This window comes from Scyliorhinus torazame, chromosome 8 (genome assembly GCF_047496885.1).
Source record: "Scyliorhinus torazame isolate Kashiwa2021f chromosome 8, sScyTor2.1, whole genome shotgun sequence".
In the NCBI taxonomy this organism is placed as follows: domain Eukaryota; kingdom Metazoa; phylum Chordata; class Chondrichthyes; order Carcharhiniformes; family Scyliorhinidae; genus Scyliorhinus; species Scyliorhinus torazame.
The window spans coordinates 225,029,016-225,047,412 of NC_092714.1; the positions used below are offsets into that span (position 1 = coordinate 225,029,016).

General features: G+C 41.5%; 1 protein-coding gene across 1 annotated transcript in view; it reads right to left on the minus strand.

Annotated features, from left to right (window-relative positions):
* LOC140428408 (phosphatidylinositol 3,4,5-trisphosphate-dependent Rac exchanger 1 protein-like) overlaps positions 1–18,397 on the minus strand; it is a 303,808-nt gene that overhangs the window by 84,898 nt on the left and 200,513 nt on the right. The window contains exons 17-19 of the mRNA XM_072514826.1: positions 11,272–11,364; positions 7,353–7,501; positions 298–383 (exon numbers count right to left, since the gene is read on the minus strand). Of these exons, the coding sequence (XP_072370927.1) occupies positions 298–383; positions 7,353–7,501; positions 11,272–11,364 (328 nt within the window). The remainder of the gene's footprint in view (positions 1–297; positions 384–7,352; positions 7,502–11,271; positions 11,365–18,397) is intronic.

Below are 18,397 nucleotides of genomic sequence, written 5' to 3' on the forward strand. Positions count from 1 at the left end.
GATATCATCATAAAAACACAACACTGGGCCTCGCTGTAACATCTGCCAGGAGGGAAACCTCCCTCAAGGCAGTTGTAATTCTGGTAACTGGGAGGGCAGTGGATACATGCGCAACCTTATTTGATGTCAGCCGCAAGAGTCAGTGTTAACCACAAAATAGGAGCCATTGTGTTATCTCCGTGCAAAATCACATAACACATATAATCAATGGTCTGTGAACATTTCTTACAATTGATATTCAATGTTTGTGTCAGATCTGTAGAATCCAATGCTAATTTCCCAACTGAAATGTCTTACCTTTTAGAACTGCATGAACAAATGGTGGGGCAGCTCCACGTATCTGGAAGCTGAGTCCTTCCAAAGTGTCAGGAACCTTGATTATCCTGCATCAACATTGCAACATAAACAGTGAGTAACTATACTCAGTTGGCTGATCTCAACTTTGTATTTATCAATACAATTTAATATTCCTAACTCCCTCCAAGTAAAAGTGTTTCGTCAAGGACTTTCCGACAACATCCTGTTGCCATAAGAAAACAAAGCAGAAGGAAATTTGCAATCAGACTTGGATCAATAGTTGAGCCATGGGCGGCAGCTTGGTAAAACACAAGTGAAGGTTTCAAATCTCACATAAGCTTCAGCCCAACATGAGGTTTGAATACCTTTTAAAATATATATAATTTAACTCTCCAGGAACAATTGCAAATGCCAACTCTGGAAAAGTACCTTGCAGTGTGCATTAATAAACTGATTGCAACAGTTTAAGTGACGATAACCACAAGAGGAAATCAAATTAATCAAATAGTGAAGTTACTTCCAGGGATTTTAAATGGTCCACCACTTCCAAGGAAAAAATATTTAGCAAACCACTTTGCAAGACAACAATTGTTATCTCAAAACGTGTCATTGCATCATTTGCACATATAAGGAAAAATATATTTTGGTTATATTTCCTGAAGACTTTTGTAAAAACAAAAGGACTTGCCACCTTTCAACAATGGCCTCATCAATGCCCTATAGAATTGCAGTAAAACATCCTGTACTCAAATCTTTCACTATGAAGGTCAACATGCCGTTTGCCTTCTTTACTGCTTGCTGTACTTGCATGTTTACTTTCAGCGACTGATGCCCGAGGACACCAAGGTCTTGCTGAGTATCCACCTCTCTCAATTTACACCCATTCAATAATAATCTGCCTTCCTATTTTTGCTACCAAAGCGGATAACCTCACATTTATCCACATTATACTGCATCTGCCAGGCATATGCCCATTCACTCAGCCTGTCCAATCCCGCTGAAGCATCTCTGCATCCTCCTCACAGCTCACCCGCCAATCCAACTTTGTACCATCTGCACATTTGGAGAGAATACATTTAGTTCCATTGTCCAAATCATTAATATGCAATGTGAGCAGTTGGGGTCCGAGCATAGATCCCTGTGGTGCCCCACTAGTCACTGCCTGCCAATCGGAAAAAGACCCATTTATTCCAACTTTTTTGCTTCCTGTCTACTAACTAGATTTCTATCCATCTCAAGACACTACCCGCAATTTTGTGTTCTTTAACTTTACATATGCAAGACATTGTTGAAAGCATTCTGAAAGTCTAAATAAACCATAATCACTGGTTCTCCCTGGTCAACTCTACAAGTTACATCTTCAAAGAATTCCAGTAGATTTGTCAACATGGCTTTTCTTTCATAAACCCATGCTGACTTTGTCTGATCATACCACTGCTTTCCAAATGCTGTGCTATTAAATCCTTGATAATGGACTCTAGCAACTTCCCTACTACTGACGTTTGACTCACTGGTTCATAGTTCCCTGCCTTCTCTCTACGCCCCTTTTTGAATAGTGGGGTTATATCAGCTACTCTCCAATCTGGAAGAACCATTCCAGGGTCCAAAGAATTTTGGAAAATGAGCACCTATGGATCTACTATCTCTAAGGCCATTTCCTTAAGTACTCTGGTATTATCAGGCCCTGGAGATTTATCCGCCTTCAAACTCATTAATTCCCCAAAACCATTTCTTTCCTAACACTAATTTCCTTCAGCTCCCCCAAATCTTGTGCTTCTCAGAACTTCCTCAACATTATTCATGTTTTCCTTTGTGAAGACAGAAGCAAAGTACAAATTTAGTTCCTCAGTCATTTCTTTGTTCCCCATTATGAATTCCCCTATTTCTGACTGTAAGTGACCGACATTCATTTTTATAAATCTTTTTCTCTTTACATACCTATAGAAACTTTTACGGTCAGCTTTTATGTTCCCCGCTAGCTTACTTTCATATTGCATTTTCCTCTTCTTAATCAATCCCTTGGTCCACCTTTGCTGAATTTTAAACTCTTCCCAATCCTCAGGCCTATTGCTTTTTCTTGCTAATTTGTATGCCTCTTCTTCAAATCTAATAATATCTCTAATTTCCATTGTAAGCCATGGTTTGGCCACAGTTCCCTTTCTACTCTTGCAGCAAATCGGAACAAACAACTTTTGGAGTTCACCTATTTGTTCCTTCATTGCCTGTCCACTGTCCTTCCTTTCAGTAATGTTTCCCAGTCCATTGTTAAGTAATGGGTTAAGAGACATTCCAATTAGTTGTCTCATTTATGTTAAGCATCCAATAATTGACACTGATAAGAGGCTTCAGGTGGCCTTTGTGTCAGGTTTTGTGATGATAGAGTTTTGTGCAGAATCTGTTGAAGTAAAATAAAGGTTTTTGTGAAAAGGAGCAGAACCTTTGACTCTTTATACAACAGCAGCTAAACGTCTAAAACCCATCGCAGCCAACTCGTGTCTCACACAATCATAGTTACCTTTACAGAGATTCACGATCCTGGTCTCAGAATCAACTACCTCACAATCTACCTTGACAAAGAATTCTATCATATTATGGTCACTCATCTCCAAGGGTTCTCTCACAACTGGATCGCCAACTAATCCTTTCTTATTGCACAATACCCAGTCCAAGATGGCCTACATATTGGCCCAGAAAACCATCCCATTTACACTCCAGAAATTCCTCCCCTATTGTACTGTGACTAATTTTAATCACCCAATCTACATGTAGATTAAAGTAACCAATAATCACGGATGTTCCTTTATCATATTTATCTTTGATTTCCTGTCTAATGCTTTTCCCAATATTACCACTGCAGTTTGGTGGTCTTTATACCACCCTTACAAATATTTTTTGCCCCTTGGTTTTTCTTAACTCAACACATACAGATTTCACATCGTCTGTGCTGATATATTTCCTCAATATTGTATATATATCTTCTTTAATCAACAATGCAACTCCACCACCTTTTCCTTTCTGTCTGTACTCCCTAAAAACTGAATAGCCCTCAAATGTTCAGTTCCCATCCTTGGTCACCTTGGAGCCATGTCTCCATAGTCCCAACTCTATCATACCCCTTTACATCTAACTGCCCAACTAATTCATCCATTTTATTTTGAATGCTCCGTGTATTCAGGTACAATACCTTAAGGCTTGTCCTTTTAACATTCCTTGTCCTGTCCCTACTATTTTTCACAGTGCCATTACCTGACTCAGGCCCTTGATTTTTCTTATTCTCCTTGCTGTCTTTTTCTTGATTCCCCCTGCTCTGAAACCTTATATAGGTTCCCATCCTGTTGTCATACTAGTTTAAACCCTCCCCAACCACTCTAGTTAGTACCCCCCCCCCCCCCCCCCCCCCCCCCCCAAGGACATCAGTCCCGGCCCTGCCCAGGTGTATAATCTGTCCAGTTTGTACACGTCCCATGTCAGCCATAAATTATCCTGATGCCCCAGGAATCTGACCCCCCCCCCAACCACCTCTTCAGCCACGTATTTGAGAGTGTGCCGCATAAAAGACTGACCCAGAAGGTGGTCCCCAGAAGGGGATTGGGAGCAGAGTACTAAATTGGATTTAGGATTGGCTGACTGACAGAGAGCAGAGGGCTGTGATAAATGGGTCCTTCTCCGACTGGCGAACTGTAACCAGCAGTGTGCCACAGAGGTCAGTCCCCCAACGTCAAGTGTTTACAATATATCTAAATGATCTGCAAGCAGGGACTTGGTGTAACATAGCAAAATTTGCGGATGATACTAAAGTAGGTGGGAAAGCAGATAGTGAAGAGAAGATAAAGATTTTACAGGTGGATATAGATAGGTTAGGTGATTGGGCCAAAGGTTGGCACATGGAGTTTAATGTGGATAAGTCTGAGGTTCTCCATTTTGGCTGAAAAAATAGAAAGGCAAATTATTTTCAAAATAATAACAATAATAATCTTTATTGTCACAAGTAGGCTTACAGTAACACTGCAATGAAGTTACTGTGAAAAGCCCCTAATCACCACACTCCGGTGCCTGTTCGGGCACATGGAGGGAGAATTCAGAATGTCCAAATTACCTAACAGCATGACTTTTGGGACTTGTGGGAGGAAACTGGAGCACCTGGAGGAAACCCACACAGACACAGATAGAACGTGCAGATTCCGTACAGACAGTGACCTAAGCCGGGAATCAAACCTGGGTCCCTGGTGCTATGAAGCAACAGTGCTAACCACTGTGCTACCGTGCCGCCCAATTGAAAGCAGATTAAAAATGCATCTGGGCAGAGGTATCTGGGTGTCTTTGTTCATGAATCACAGAAAATCGGTATGCAGGTGCAAAATGTAATTAAAAAGGCAAATGGAATGTTAGCATTTATTGCAAATGAACTGGAGTATAAAAGTAGAGAGGTGTTGTTGCAATTGTATAGGGTGTTGGTGAGACCTCATCTGGAGTATTGCGTCCAGTCTTGGTCTCCCTGTTTGATGAAGGGTGTGGTGGCATTGGAGGCAGTCCAGAGGAGATTCACCAGATTGATTCCGGGGATGAAAGGGTTGACGTACGAGCAGAGAATAAACAGTTTGGGCTTATACTTGCTGGAGTTTAGAAGGATGAGAGGGGAGCTGATTGAGGTATATAAAATACTAAGAGGGATTGATAAATAAATGTAGACTAAATGTTCCCCCTTGTGGGGAAACCTAGAATGGGAAGTCACAGATATAGGTTGAGAGGTGGTAGATTTAAAACTGAGTTGAGGAGGAACTTCCTCTCGCGGAGAGTGAAGAATTTGTGGAACTCGCTGCCCCATAGTGCGGGAGAGTCTGAATCTTTAAATGGTTTCAAGAAGACGATAGATATATTTCTGATTTTAAAATGGTTAAAGGGATTTGGGGAACAGGTAGGGAGATGGATTTGAGACCCGAAAGGATCAGCCATGATCTGGGTGAATGGCGAAGCAGGCTGGACGGAATGAATTGCCTGCATCTGTTCCTAATTCCTATGTTCCTATGCATTCATCAGATATATCCTGCTACTTCTACTCTGGCTAGCACATGGCACTGGTAATAATTCTGAGATCACTACCTCCGAGGCCTGACTTCTCAACTTTCTACCTAACTTCCTATATTCTGCTTTTTGGATCTCATCCCTTTTTTTAACCTATGTCATTGGTACCAATGTATACCACGATCACTGGCTGTTCACCCTTCTCTGTCCGACTGTCCTGTCTGAGACATCTGTCATGATATTCAGGTAAACATCATAGCACATATATACATACATACTGATGGCCAGATCAACGGACCAATCAACACACACAACACGACAGCCAATCATAGGCAAGAGCATACACAGTACAAAACAGGGAACACAACACTTCCTGGGCACTCGAGCAGGAGACGGCTCAGGACATAGAGCTCATTACAAGCCACTCAGACATCCACCATGTGCTGAGTGCCACTACACGATAGAATCAGGAATAGGTCCACAGAATCAAGGGTCCTGATCGAACCTCAGTAAACAGCTTACCAGTGTAAATAGATGTTTGAAATAAAACTGCGTTGTACCATTCACAACCGTGTTGGTTTGTCTGTGTAGCAGAGTACCCAACACTTCAACATCCTTGACCCTCGCATCAGGGAGCCAACATAGCATCCTGGAGTCTTGTTTGTGGCCACAGAAACACCTATCTATTCCACTTACAATTGAATCCCCCATAACTATTGCATTCCCACACATTTTACTCCTTCCCTCTGCAGCAGAACCAACCGCAGTGCAACAAATTTGGCTGTTGCTGCCCCTGCCCCCCCCCCCCGGAGGGGTCATTCGCCTCAACAGTATCCAAAGTGGTATATCTCATTTGAAGGGGAATGGCCACAGGAGATTCCTGTACTGCATGCCTAGCTCTCTTGTTCTGCCTGGTGGTCACCCATTCCCTTCTTGCCTGTGCAGTCTGAACCTGCGGTGTGACCACCTCGCTACACGTGCTACCCACAACACTCTCCGCTTCGCGGATACTCCACTGTGACCCCAGCCACTGCTCAAACTCCGAAACCCAGTTTCCATGAGCTGGAGACACTTGTGCACACATTCTGGTACCAGGGACTGGAAATGTTCCTGGCTTCCCACATGGTGCACAAGGAGCAAACCAAGGTTTTGAGCTCTCCTGCCATTACTTACATCTTTAAGTTAAAACTTTGGAAGATTATGGATTTCAGATTATATCCAATTCTCTATGGCCCTACTTTCCTGGCCCTTGTTACTAAATCACAATGATGATTTATTAGCAAAGGAGCAACTTTATATATGTAGATCAACAAAACCCCAACACGGGTCGCGTCCCACAGACTCCAAGGCTTACTCTGATAATTCCCAATACCCAGGTCCAAGCCCTGGCACCTGACAGGACAGGTTCATGTGCTCCGTCCCCATAGGTTCCGGGTGAGTCACGTGGCCCATGAAAGATCACCCCTTAAAAGGGGTCACGCTATGGCTGGGAAGAATTTTTGAAATTACTGAAAGGAATATGGGTAGCTGATAAAAGGTGCAATGTCCATATTGTCCTGGGCCCAAATGCAGTACCCAGCAGAAATGACCGAATTATTCTTTACAAATGTCTGAAGTGAAAATAATTTGAAACAAGCAAAGGGAATCTTGGAAGATGTAGGAAGTGAAAAGAGTCACATCAGCAGTTACGAATGTGGTGTAAGACCAAGATTAAAATGTAACATAGTACACAAAGCATAAAGATTGCTTTACTTTGAACTTTAAATGCAACTGATCAAAAAGATGCAATAATGTAGAAATGCTCCAATATTCAACACCAATGCCCAGCCCCCAAAATAAACAAAGGTTTGACTAAAGCAAGACACTGAAGAAACTGTTGAAATGTGTTGGTTGCAATAATCTAATTTTACACCCAAAAGGCAAGCAGTTTACAGGAACGAGTTTACTATGATTACGTAACTAAATGTGGAGTACTTCAATGGCACAATATAGTTTTGCACAAGCTTCTGTAATTGTCACATGTAATGACTCACTCTTTGGGTTTTGTTGCAATCAGCACCCTCAGAGGCCTCCGACTGCAATGGAACTGATTTAAAATTGTCTCCACTTCCAGAAGTGGCCGAAGAAAAACCAAATCCTCATTGATGGAGTAAATCTTCCTTCCAACCTGAAGTCCTGCTATCTATAGTGCAAATGAAAAGTCAGAATAAGAAAAAAAAGCATAGTCATTATGGATTAACCACCAGCATGATATTGTCCAAAACGACACCTACTTTCAGTTTATGATATAAATTAAAGAACAATAATAATAGCAACTGTTCACCACTTTAAACCAACCTGCACAAGCAACTCATGAACCAGTGCAATTATTTCAGTATTGCCACATTCCCCCAAATATGAACACTCTTCAGAATTAGTGTCATTGCAACCAGTTCCATAATTCGCATACGTAAATGCACATTTCATAGGTAATGTGCACTATATGAGGGAAAGTCAAAAATTGAAGTTAAACAGTGAGCCGGAAGGCTTGAGGTGTAACAGGCTGGACCAAGTTACATGGTAAACAAGCCCATGTCCTCTTAATTCAAAGCAAACCTTTCCATTGAATTCCAAAAATGTATTAATATGGAAAATTTGAAAAGCAAACATGTAGTTTTAATTAAATTTGTTTTTTTCCTGTTCTGAAATAACTGATATCCTGGTTTACATCAAGCACATCTGTTCAGCTTTTACACAATAAGCCTGCTGCATGATAATGCAGTTGAGACATTGTGAAATAAGCCTGCTGCATGATAATGCAGTTGAGACATTGTGACCAGCATCCTTAAAGCTTTTGTCATTTACCAGACCAACGATCCATGCTTAGTATTCTAGTCTCCTATGAGCTCTTTTCACTACTTCCACAAGTAGGCTGGTTTAGCACACTGGGCTAAATCGCTGGCTTTTAAAGCAGACCAAGGCAGGCCAGCAGCACGGTTCAATTCCCGTACCAGCCTCCCCGAACAGGCGCCAGAATGTGGCGACTAGGGGCTTTTCACAGTAACTTCATTTGCAGCCTACTTGTGACAATAAGCGATTTTCATTTTCATTTCATTTCATTCAAGTGCAGCTCTGAAAGCAACTTAAGGAATTTAACACAGAATTTCTCAAAGATAGTTTTAGTGAGCAAAGTGTTTATTAGCAAAGACACCTGGCGACTTCCAAAGTGACTGTATTTCCACTACATTCCAAACATCTATCTGCCACTTAATGCCGTGCTTTAGAACAATGGGCTTTTATCCAAATTTCCAACAGCAGTCTTAATAATTGTTTATCCCTAGGAAATTGAAAATCTAATGGGAAGTAGACTTATTCAAATAAACTGCTCAAGTATAAGAGATGTTGATTTGCAAAATATAGGCATCAAGAGGTGCTATAAGAGAAGTACTACAAAAAAGGGGGATTGAAAAGGATAAAATAAACAAAAACTATGTCAACATTACTGCATTCTTTCATCTCTATTATGAATTCCCATAAAACAAGTCCACTGGAATCTCATTCACTCAAAATCTTTCTCAAGTCATCAATTTGCACAGCTTTGTTTTTTGAAGATTGAATTTGTCTGCAACTGCTTCCATGAATGAGAATTTGCATAACTATACTTAATTTGAATTACAGAAATAAGAAATTATTTTTAATTTATATAAAATCTATAACTGGTAGGTTGATTACTGGACAAGCTGACAGAGTTGCGGTCTCTCTGAATAATAAACACAAACCGGGCGAGGAAAATTTATGTACTGCGTGAAACGAAAACCTCTTGAATTCTACTTCCACTGGATTAGAAATAGAGAGAGAGAGAGAGAGAGAGGCACACAGACAAGTGCCACACGTGAAACCACCTATCCAAATTTGCTGTGGAAATGTTATCACCATGCTGCCGTTGGCCAAGTCCGCTGTGAAATGGAGGAACGTACTCAAAATAAACTGCTGCATACTGATGGAACTGCATTTCCACATTTGAAAAAACTCTGGAGACTTATCCATCAATTCTTGAGTCGATTAGCTATGATGCAGTATTCTGGTGCCAAGAGGCTACCATAACCTCTCAAACGACAAACCCCACCAGGCAAATTATAGCATGTCCAACTGAGTAGTAGCCAGTCACCGTATGACATTTTGTAATTTCAAACGTATCATCTTGCATGAGAAGAAATTCCCATGACCAGGGGTATCAAATGTGATTATGGAGCTCAATACAATTTTTTAGAACGATTAGATTTTTTGAAACAGTATCAAATACGCAAACCAGACTATAGCTTTTAAACTCACAGTTCAGAATATTAGTAAGCCGAGCATAACAGGGAGCACAGTAGCAGTGCTTCACAGCTCCAGGGTCCCAGGTTCGATTCTCGACTTGGGTCACTGTCTGTGCAGAGTTTGCACATTCTCCCAGTGTCTGCGTGGGTTTTCTCCGGGTGCTCCGGTTTCCTCCCCAAAGTCCAAAGACTTGCAGTTTAGGTAGATTGGCCATGCTAAATTGCCCTTAGTGTCCAAAAAGGTTAGGTGGGGTTACTGGGTTACACGGATAGGGTGGTGCAAGGGGCTTGGGTGGGGTGCTCTTTCCGAAGGTCGGTGCAGACTCGATGGGCCAAATGGTCTCCTTCTGCACTGTAAATTCTATGATAGCAAACCCGGTTTTCATTATGACCCCAGTCTGGTTGTGCAGTAATTTTCATGTTATATGTTACAACCTAGAAGGACAAGAGCAGCAGATGAATGGGAGCACTATCACCTGCAAGCTCCCCTTCAAGTCTCTCACCATCTTGACTTGTAAATATATTGCCGTTCCGTCACTGACACTGTATCTTGGAAATATCCTTCCTAATACCTACACCACAGTGACTGCCGTTGTTCACGACAGTGGCTCACCATCACCTTCTGAAGGGCAATAAGGGATGGGCAATAAATGCTGCATCGCATTTCATCGAAAGAATAATTTAAAAACCTAGTCATCATGTTACAAATTTGGGTGTTCTGCAGATAGGTCTTCAGTTCAATGGTGATTTACTTCCATGGGAATTGACTTACACTGCCCTATTATAGTGCAACCCAGGGGAATTACAAAAGCAGCCCCCTGAAATGTGAACTAGTGTCTTTCACATATGCATGCCTTCAATAGACCAAATAAACTCTTGATGAGACAAGCCTGAATTCAAAGCGTCAAACTGCAAGAAATGCTTATTTCATTGCTGTAAAATCACTCGTCTCCACTGCTGCACCAGTCGACCCTCGTTCTTGCTTTATCTCCAGACTCAGTTATTTCAGTGATGTTCTGGCAAGCCTGATACCTCCATAAACTTGAGGGCATCCAAAACAGTGTTGCTTCCATCTAAATCCGCACCACGTCCCATTCTCCCATCACCCCTGTGCTCACGGACCGACAATGACTATGGTCTGACAGCAGTTTAAAAATTTTCATCTTTGTTCCCCAATCTTTCCGTGGGGCTTCATCTCGCCCAAAATGCTCCAAATGCACAAATACCTCAAAATGACAATTTTCGTCTGTGTTCATACCCCTTCAGAGACTAACTCTTTTCCTTTCTTTGTGCCTCCTCCAGCCTCACAACCTTTTGATAACTCAGTGTTGCTCCAATTCTTGGTTCTTGTGCATCCTTCACTTCCTTCACCTCACCACTGGGAGATATGCCTTCAAAGGTCTAGGCCTGAAACACTGGAACATGCTCCCTCTCACACTTAGCATTCCATTTCCTTCATGAGACTCAAATACGTTGATCTAGAAAATCCTAAATTAAAAAATATTTGAATATTCCCATTCTTGATCCACTGCTGCATGGATCCAATATTTTAAGTCTTTTTTGTGCAGTACCACGTATTGATGCCCATCTGTCCAGGCTGTACTATACATTGGGTCTGAATTCCAATATTACAGTAAAGCAAAATAGGAATTACCTCTGCAGAAGAGCCACTTTGAACAGATTTCACCACAATGATCTTATTTTTCTCCTCAATTTCAAATCCGTAACACTCTTCTTCAGGGAAAATCTAGGGAAAGAAAACAAATTTAAGAACAAAATTTTCACAATCTCCATGTCGTTGATCTGAAATATCAAAAGAACATCGAAAATTATTTGCATCACCATCCACAGCATGCTGATCCACGCCTCACCTGTGTTCATACAAATCAATTTAAATAGACGACTAAAATATATACAACTGCAGAATTGTACACACTGCAAGACAGGTGGAGGTTTCAACACTTGAACTTGGAATGTTTGTTTCCACTGCAGAGCACTCATTTTCAGTCCAATTCAAATAATTACTTTTAACTAGATCCAAATCTTTAATCAAAGGTTTGATTTAATGCATCTTCAATTGCACTTTGACGCTTGAAAAGAGTTCTCCTTCGAAGTAGGAACTAATCCCCTGCAGTCAGTCAATGGAAAGGGTGAATAACAGGTGGCAAATCTGCTCGCACCAGTTTTGTGTCCCTGAAGATGAATTTCAGTTCCTGGACATCTAATTGTTCTGAACAGGACACATATTAGACTTGAAACACAAACTTTGTTTCTTTTCTCCACAAATCTGCTGAGTTCTTCCGCAGCATTTTCTGCTTTTATTTCAGATTTCCAGCGTCTGCAATATTTTGCTTTTGTACTCCTGAACCTTTCTTCAAGTGTCAAATCTGGTCATTGCTACACTTCACTCATAGGGAGAATTCCTCCTTCCAAATGTGAATTGTCGACACAAGAAATCGTATCAATAATACAATAAGGGAATCCGAACATGGACCGAAACACACTCAAACTTTAAATTAGTAAACACCTATTTGCGCAAGAGAGTGGATCTCTCTTCTGCAACAATTGAGGATAGACAGATCAATTATTCATCCTAAAACTAAGATTGATGGATTCTTTATTAACCAAAAGACACAACGTGATATGGGATAAAGACAGGTATATGTAGTTAGGTTGCTGATCATCCATGCTCCGCAGGCTTGGAGGGCCGATTCCTGTGCTGTATCGTTCTTTGAATGGCAGAACAGGGCTGAAGGCCAAATGGTCAGCATATGTTCCTGAGTTCCAAAGTCAGCGGTTGCCCACTATACATTTTGACATGAGTAAGATTTTTTAATTTAAAGCTGGTGAGTTGTTTATTTTCCATTACAAGCATAAAAACATCTTAAAAGATTCATTACATGTTACAGACATAAGACAATTTTTCAAGATCCCCAAATTGCAACAAAAGAGGAGTCGACCACAGAAGAATGCAATATGCAAAACACAAAACAAAATGCCAGATGTTAGATGTGATTCCACGATTGAGCAGCACTTGCTAAACAATCTGGAGTGCAAACAGCTTCACAAATAACTAATTTAAGATAATCAGTTCAACTCATCATATGGCTCATTTATACTAGCTGGATGTGACATACACTCATATGCAGGGACTGGTTCTCTGCCAAATAAAAAGTAATTTGCTCAAGCCTGGCCTTTTTTTGAATTAACTGGGAGCCTATAGCTCCCGTTGTTCCCACTGTGGCATCACCGTGGCCAATCAGAGTCGCCTTGCCAACCAATCAGCACCTTTTCTCCTGTAGTATTTCAGCAACCGCAGTAATTTAATTTCATCTCGTTGTGCTGGTTTTAAATTTGGCATGCCTGATGAGTGCAAGAGGAAAAACTTCAGCAACTTGTCTTTTTTTTTTCAACAGTTCCTTTAATCGTAATTCCCTGCACGTCCCTATTTACTTGCTATCCTTCCTTTGGAAATACTTATTCAATAAAAGCCATGATTTGGAGATACCGGCGTTGGACTGGGGTGAGCACAGTAAGAAGTCTTACAACATCAGGTTAAAGTCCAACAGGTTTGTTTCAAACACTAGCTTTCGGAGCACTGCTCCTTCCTCAGGTGAATGAAGAGGTATGTTCCAGAAACATATATATGGACAAAGTCAAAGATGCAAGACAATGCTTTGAATGCGAGCATTTGCAGGTAATTAAGTCTTTGCAGATCCAGAGATAGGGGTAACCCAAGGTTAAAGAGGTGTGAATTGTCTCAAGCCAGGACAGTTGATAGGATTTCGCAAGCCCAGGCCAGATGGTGGGGGATGAATGTAATGTGACATGAATCCAAGGTCCCGGTTGAGGTCGTACTCATGTGTGCGGAACTTGGCTACAAGTTTCTTTCTTGGTGATTTTGCGTTGTCGCGTATCCTGAAGGCCGCCTTGGAGAACGCTTACCTGGAGATCAGAGGCTGATTGCCCTTAACAGCTGACGTGTTCCCTGACTGGAAGGGAACATTCCTGCCTGGCAATTGTCGCGCGATGTCCGTTCATCCTGTAAAGACTTAATTACCTGCAAATGCTCGCATTCAAAGCATTGTCTTGCATCTTTGAATTTGTCTATATATATTTATGTGTTTCTGGAACATACCTCTTCATTCACCTGAGAAAGGAGCAGTGCTCCGAAAGCCAGTGTTTGAAACAAACCTGTTGGGAGTTTAACCTGGTGTTGTAAGACTTCTTACTGTATTCAATAACAGATCATCAACTGTGCACATTTCCGATTAGAAACATAAAAAATAGTAGCAGTAGGAGGCCATTCGGCATCTCGAGCCTGCTTCGCCATTCATTATGATCATGGCTGCTCATTCAACTTAGTAACCTGTTCACACTTTCACCCCACATCCGATGATCACTTAAGACCCAAAAGCTATATCCAACTCCTTCTGGAAAACGCACAATATTTTGGCTTAAACCGCTTTCCATGGTAGATAATTCCACAGGCTCCCCACTCTGGGTGATGGAATTTCTTCTCATCTCAACCTTAAATGGTCTACCCCGTATCCCCAGACTGTGACCACTGGTTCTGGATCCCGGCACAATCTGGAAAGCCCGTCCTGCATCTACCCTGTCTAACACACACACACACTAATACACACACACACACACACACACACACACACACACACACTAACTAACACACACCAATACACACACACACACTCCATTGGAAGAACATCCCTCCTCAAATAAGGAGACCAAAACTGCACACAACATTCCAGGTGTGGTCTCACCAAGCCCCTGTACAACTACAGCAAGACATCCCTGCTCCTGCACTCAAATATACGTTGTGGATATCTGGAGTCCCAGCACTCATCCCTGTGGTACCCCACTAGCCACTGCCTGTCAATTTGAAATAGACTCATTAATTCCTACTCTTTTTTTTCCAGTTTTCTATCCATCTCAAAACACAACCCCTAATCCCATACACTTTAATTTTACATGCTAATCTCTTAGATGGGGCTTTGTTGAAAGCCTTCTGAAAGTCCAAATAAACAACATCCACTGGCTCCCCTTCATAGATTCTCAAAATATTACAATAGATTTGCCAAGCATGATTTCCCTTTTGTAAATCATGCCCACTCGGTCTAATCCTGCCACTGTTTTCCAAGTGTTCTGCTATTAAATCTTTGCAATGGATTCAAGCATTTTCCCCACAACCAACATCAGGCTAACTGGTCTATAATTCCCTGTTTTCTCTCATCCTCCATTTATAAATAGTAGGGTCAAATTAGCTACTCTCCAAACAATAGGAACTGCTCCAGAGTCTATAGGATCTTAGAGATGACCACTAATGCATCTATTATAACTCGGGCTACTTCATTAAGTACTCTGGGATGCAGAGCATCGGCCCCCAACTCCATCAATTTCCCCAACACCCGATTTGTACTGATTTCCCTTCAGTTCCTCCCTCTCATGCAACCCTGTGTTTCCCAACACTTCTGGTACGTTATTAGTGTCCTCCTTTGCGAAAACAGAACCAAAGCATATATTTAATTGGTTAACCATTTTTTTGTTCCCTATTAGAAATTTCAGTTTCTGACTATTAGAGACCTACCTTTGTCTTCACCAAACTTTTTCTCTTCACATACCTACAGAAGGTTTAACAATCAGTTTTGATGTTCCCCACAAGCTTGTTCTCGTACTCTATTTTCCCCTTCTTAATCAATGCCTTTGTCCTCCTTAACTGAATATTAAAGTGCTCCAAATCCTAATTGTTCTGGTCAATTTGTATGCCTCGTCCTTGGATCTTATATTGGGTGGGATCCTCTAGTCCCCCAGTCATGTGTTTTTGGGCCGTGCACCATTCGCTGATGGTGAGATTCTGTCCTCCCGCCACTTGTCAATGGGATTTCCCATTGAAACTACCCCATACCACCACAAAACCCAATGGCAGGGGTGCATTGTCATCAAGAAACATGAATTCCAATGACTGGAGAATTCTGGCCACCATCTCCAATTTCCCTTGTAAGCCATGGTGCGTCCACCTTTTTGCGCCAGACAGTGGTGAACAATTGTTGCAGTTCACCAATATGCTATTTGGATGTTTGCCATTGCCTATCCACCGAGAAAAAGTTAACTTTTTAAAGTTTCAAGAAGTTCAGAAGGTATCACTTGCGACAAAGATTAGACAGGGTAGATCCAGAAAGGATGTTCCAGATGGTGGGGGAGTTCAGAAATAGGGGTCATAGTTTGAGGATAAGGGGTAAACCTTTTAGGTCTGAGATGAGGAGAAATCTATTCATCCAGTGAGTGATGAACCTGTGGAATTCATTGCCAAGAAAGTAGTTGAGGCCAAATCGTGGTGTGATTTCAAGAAGGAATTAGATAGCTCTTTGGACTAAAGGGGTAAAGGGATATGGAGGGAAAATGGGATCAGGATATTGACTTTGACGATCAGTCATGATCATAATGAATGGCGGAGCAGGTTCGACGGGCCGAATGGCCTGTTCATGCTTCTATTTTCTATGTATCTTTCTATGTATGTATGACAAAGACTGGTTACAAAAATGGCTTCAACCACTAATATATGAAAAAAAATCTGCTCAATTGCAGTCAAACCTTTCTTTAATAGCCCAGGAGCTGTGGTATGTGGGCAGACGGGGTGGGGGGTTTGAGTGCTGTAAAACATTAATGTGCAATGTCAACCATCACTGAGAGAAATGCTTGGAAGAACCTGGCAGCACGGTAGCCTTGTGGATAGCACAATTGCTTCACAGCTCCAGGGTCCCAGGTTCGATTCCAGCTTGGGTCACTGTCTGTGCGGAGTCTGCACATCCTCCCCGTGTGTGCGTGGGTTTCCTCCGGGTGCTCCGGTTTCCTCCCACAGTCCAAAGATGTGCGGGTTAGGTGGATTGGCCATGATAAATTGCCCTTAGTGTCCAAAATTGCCCTTAGTGTTGGGCGGGGTTACTGGGTTGTGGGGATAGGGTGGCGGTGTTGACCTTGGGTGGGGTGCTCTTTCCAAGAGCCGGTGCAGACTCGATGGGCCGAATGGCCTCCTTCTGCACTGTAAATTCTATGATAATCTATGATAATCTATGAAACCATCCAGTCCATAATCTTCATTCAAAACCTTGGGTCTCTCAGCATATCACCTGATTGCTGAGGGGCTTCCCCAGTTTTTTACCTATAGAAAGTTGATTCCAGCTAATAATGATCCTTTGGGTGATAGTCTTCCTTACTTGCCTTCAACTGATTTGAAACCAAATTCCTTAGTCTTCCAATCATGGTTAACCTGAAACTGTGTACCAGATAAATGTCTTCTGTTTCGCCTAGTGATTGATGCAAGTTTAAAAGGTCACATATCTATGCTGAAGAATTTTGAGGTTTTTAAAAAATCTTTTCACACAACTCATGTTCTTGGCAGTAGGGACCAGCTTGTTCTGTATTGCTTCAAAGGCTTGAATCTTTCCCTTATGTTTAATTGCATATACTATTCTGTTTGATCTTGCCCACCTCAATTTTGATTGGTATAGTTTCAACACGACTGACAACCTGTTAAAACTAAATTAGGCTGTTGCTGGTAGTAAAATATTTACAACCAGAAAATACAGGGGTACGCATCCAATATTATGCGCCCACAACAAAGCCTACTTATGATGACACTGCAAATTAAATCAAATTCATATTGTTCTTGATAAAATTTAAACTTAAAATAGTATTTTAAAAAGTGGCTATGAAGTAGAGGATGAGTTGCTGCGAATTTTCCAAAATACCCTATATTCTGGGAAAGTTATATCTGACTGGAAAGTAGCAAATATACCCCCTCTATTCAAGAAGGGAAAAAGACAGCAAACAGGCAGCTAGGCCAGTTAACCTTGACATCTGTTGTGGGGAAGGTGGTAGAATTGGTCATTAAAGGAGCAATTTATCATGTTTAGCATGGATACAAGATTAGATGGTTGGCTTGCAGAAAACACACTTTGCGTAAATGTTTCTTTGTCCGACTGGCAATGACAAGTGGAACCTTGCAAAGGTCAGTGTTGGGGCTTCAACTTTTTACAATTTGTATCAATAACTTAGATGAGGGGAGCGAAGGCATGGTAACTAATTTTGAAAATGACACAAAGACAAGTAGGAAAATATGTTGCGAAGAAGACATAAGGAGTTTGCAGGTTAACAGAGATAGGTTGAGTGAGTGGGCAAAGGTCTAGCACGTGGCGTATGATGTGGGAAAATGTAAAGTTTGACAGGAAAAATTAAAAAGTACAGTATTACGGAAAAGGAGGACGACTGCAGAATTCCAAGGTGCAGAAGGAACGGTGTATTCAAATGCATGAGTCACAAAAAGTTAGTTTGCAGGTACAGCAAGTAATCAAGAAGGCTAATGGAATGCTATACTTTATTATGAGAGGAATTGATCATAAAAGTAAGGATGCTATGCTTCAGTTATACAGGGCATTGGTGAGACACATCTCGAATATTGTGTGCAATAGTTGGGAATGTGGAACTCTAAACACAAACGGATCAGCCATGATCTTATTAAATGGCGGAGCAGGCTTAAGGAGCCAAATAGCTGACTTTTGCTCCTATCTTGAATGTTCGTAACTCACAGGAGGAGTCTTTGGCATTACTAACTTAGCTGCAACATAACCAGCTTATCAGCACAATAAACAATATACCTTGTATAGGCCAGAGAGTGAGTAACTTATGTTAATGGCCAAAGATGTAGGTTTCCACAAGTCTGTGTGTTGTGGAGTTGCTAAAAAATGATTTCACATAAAAACAGA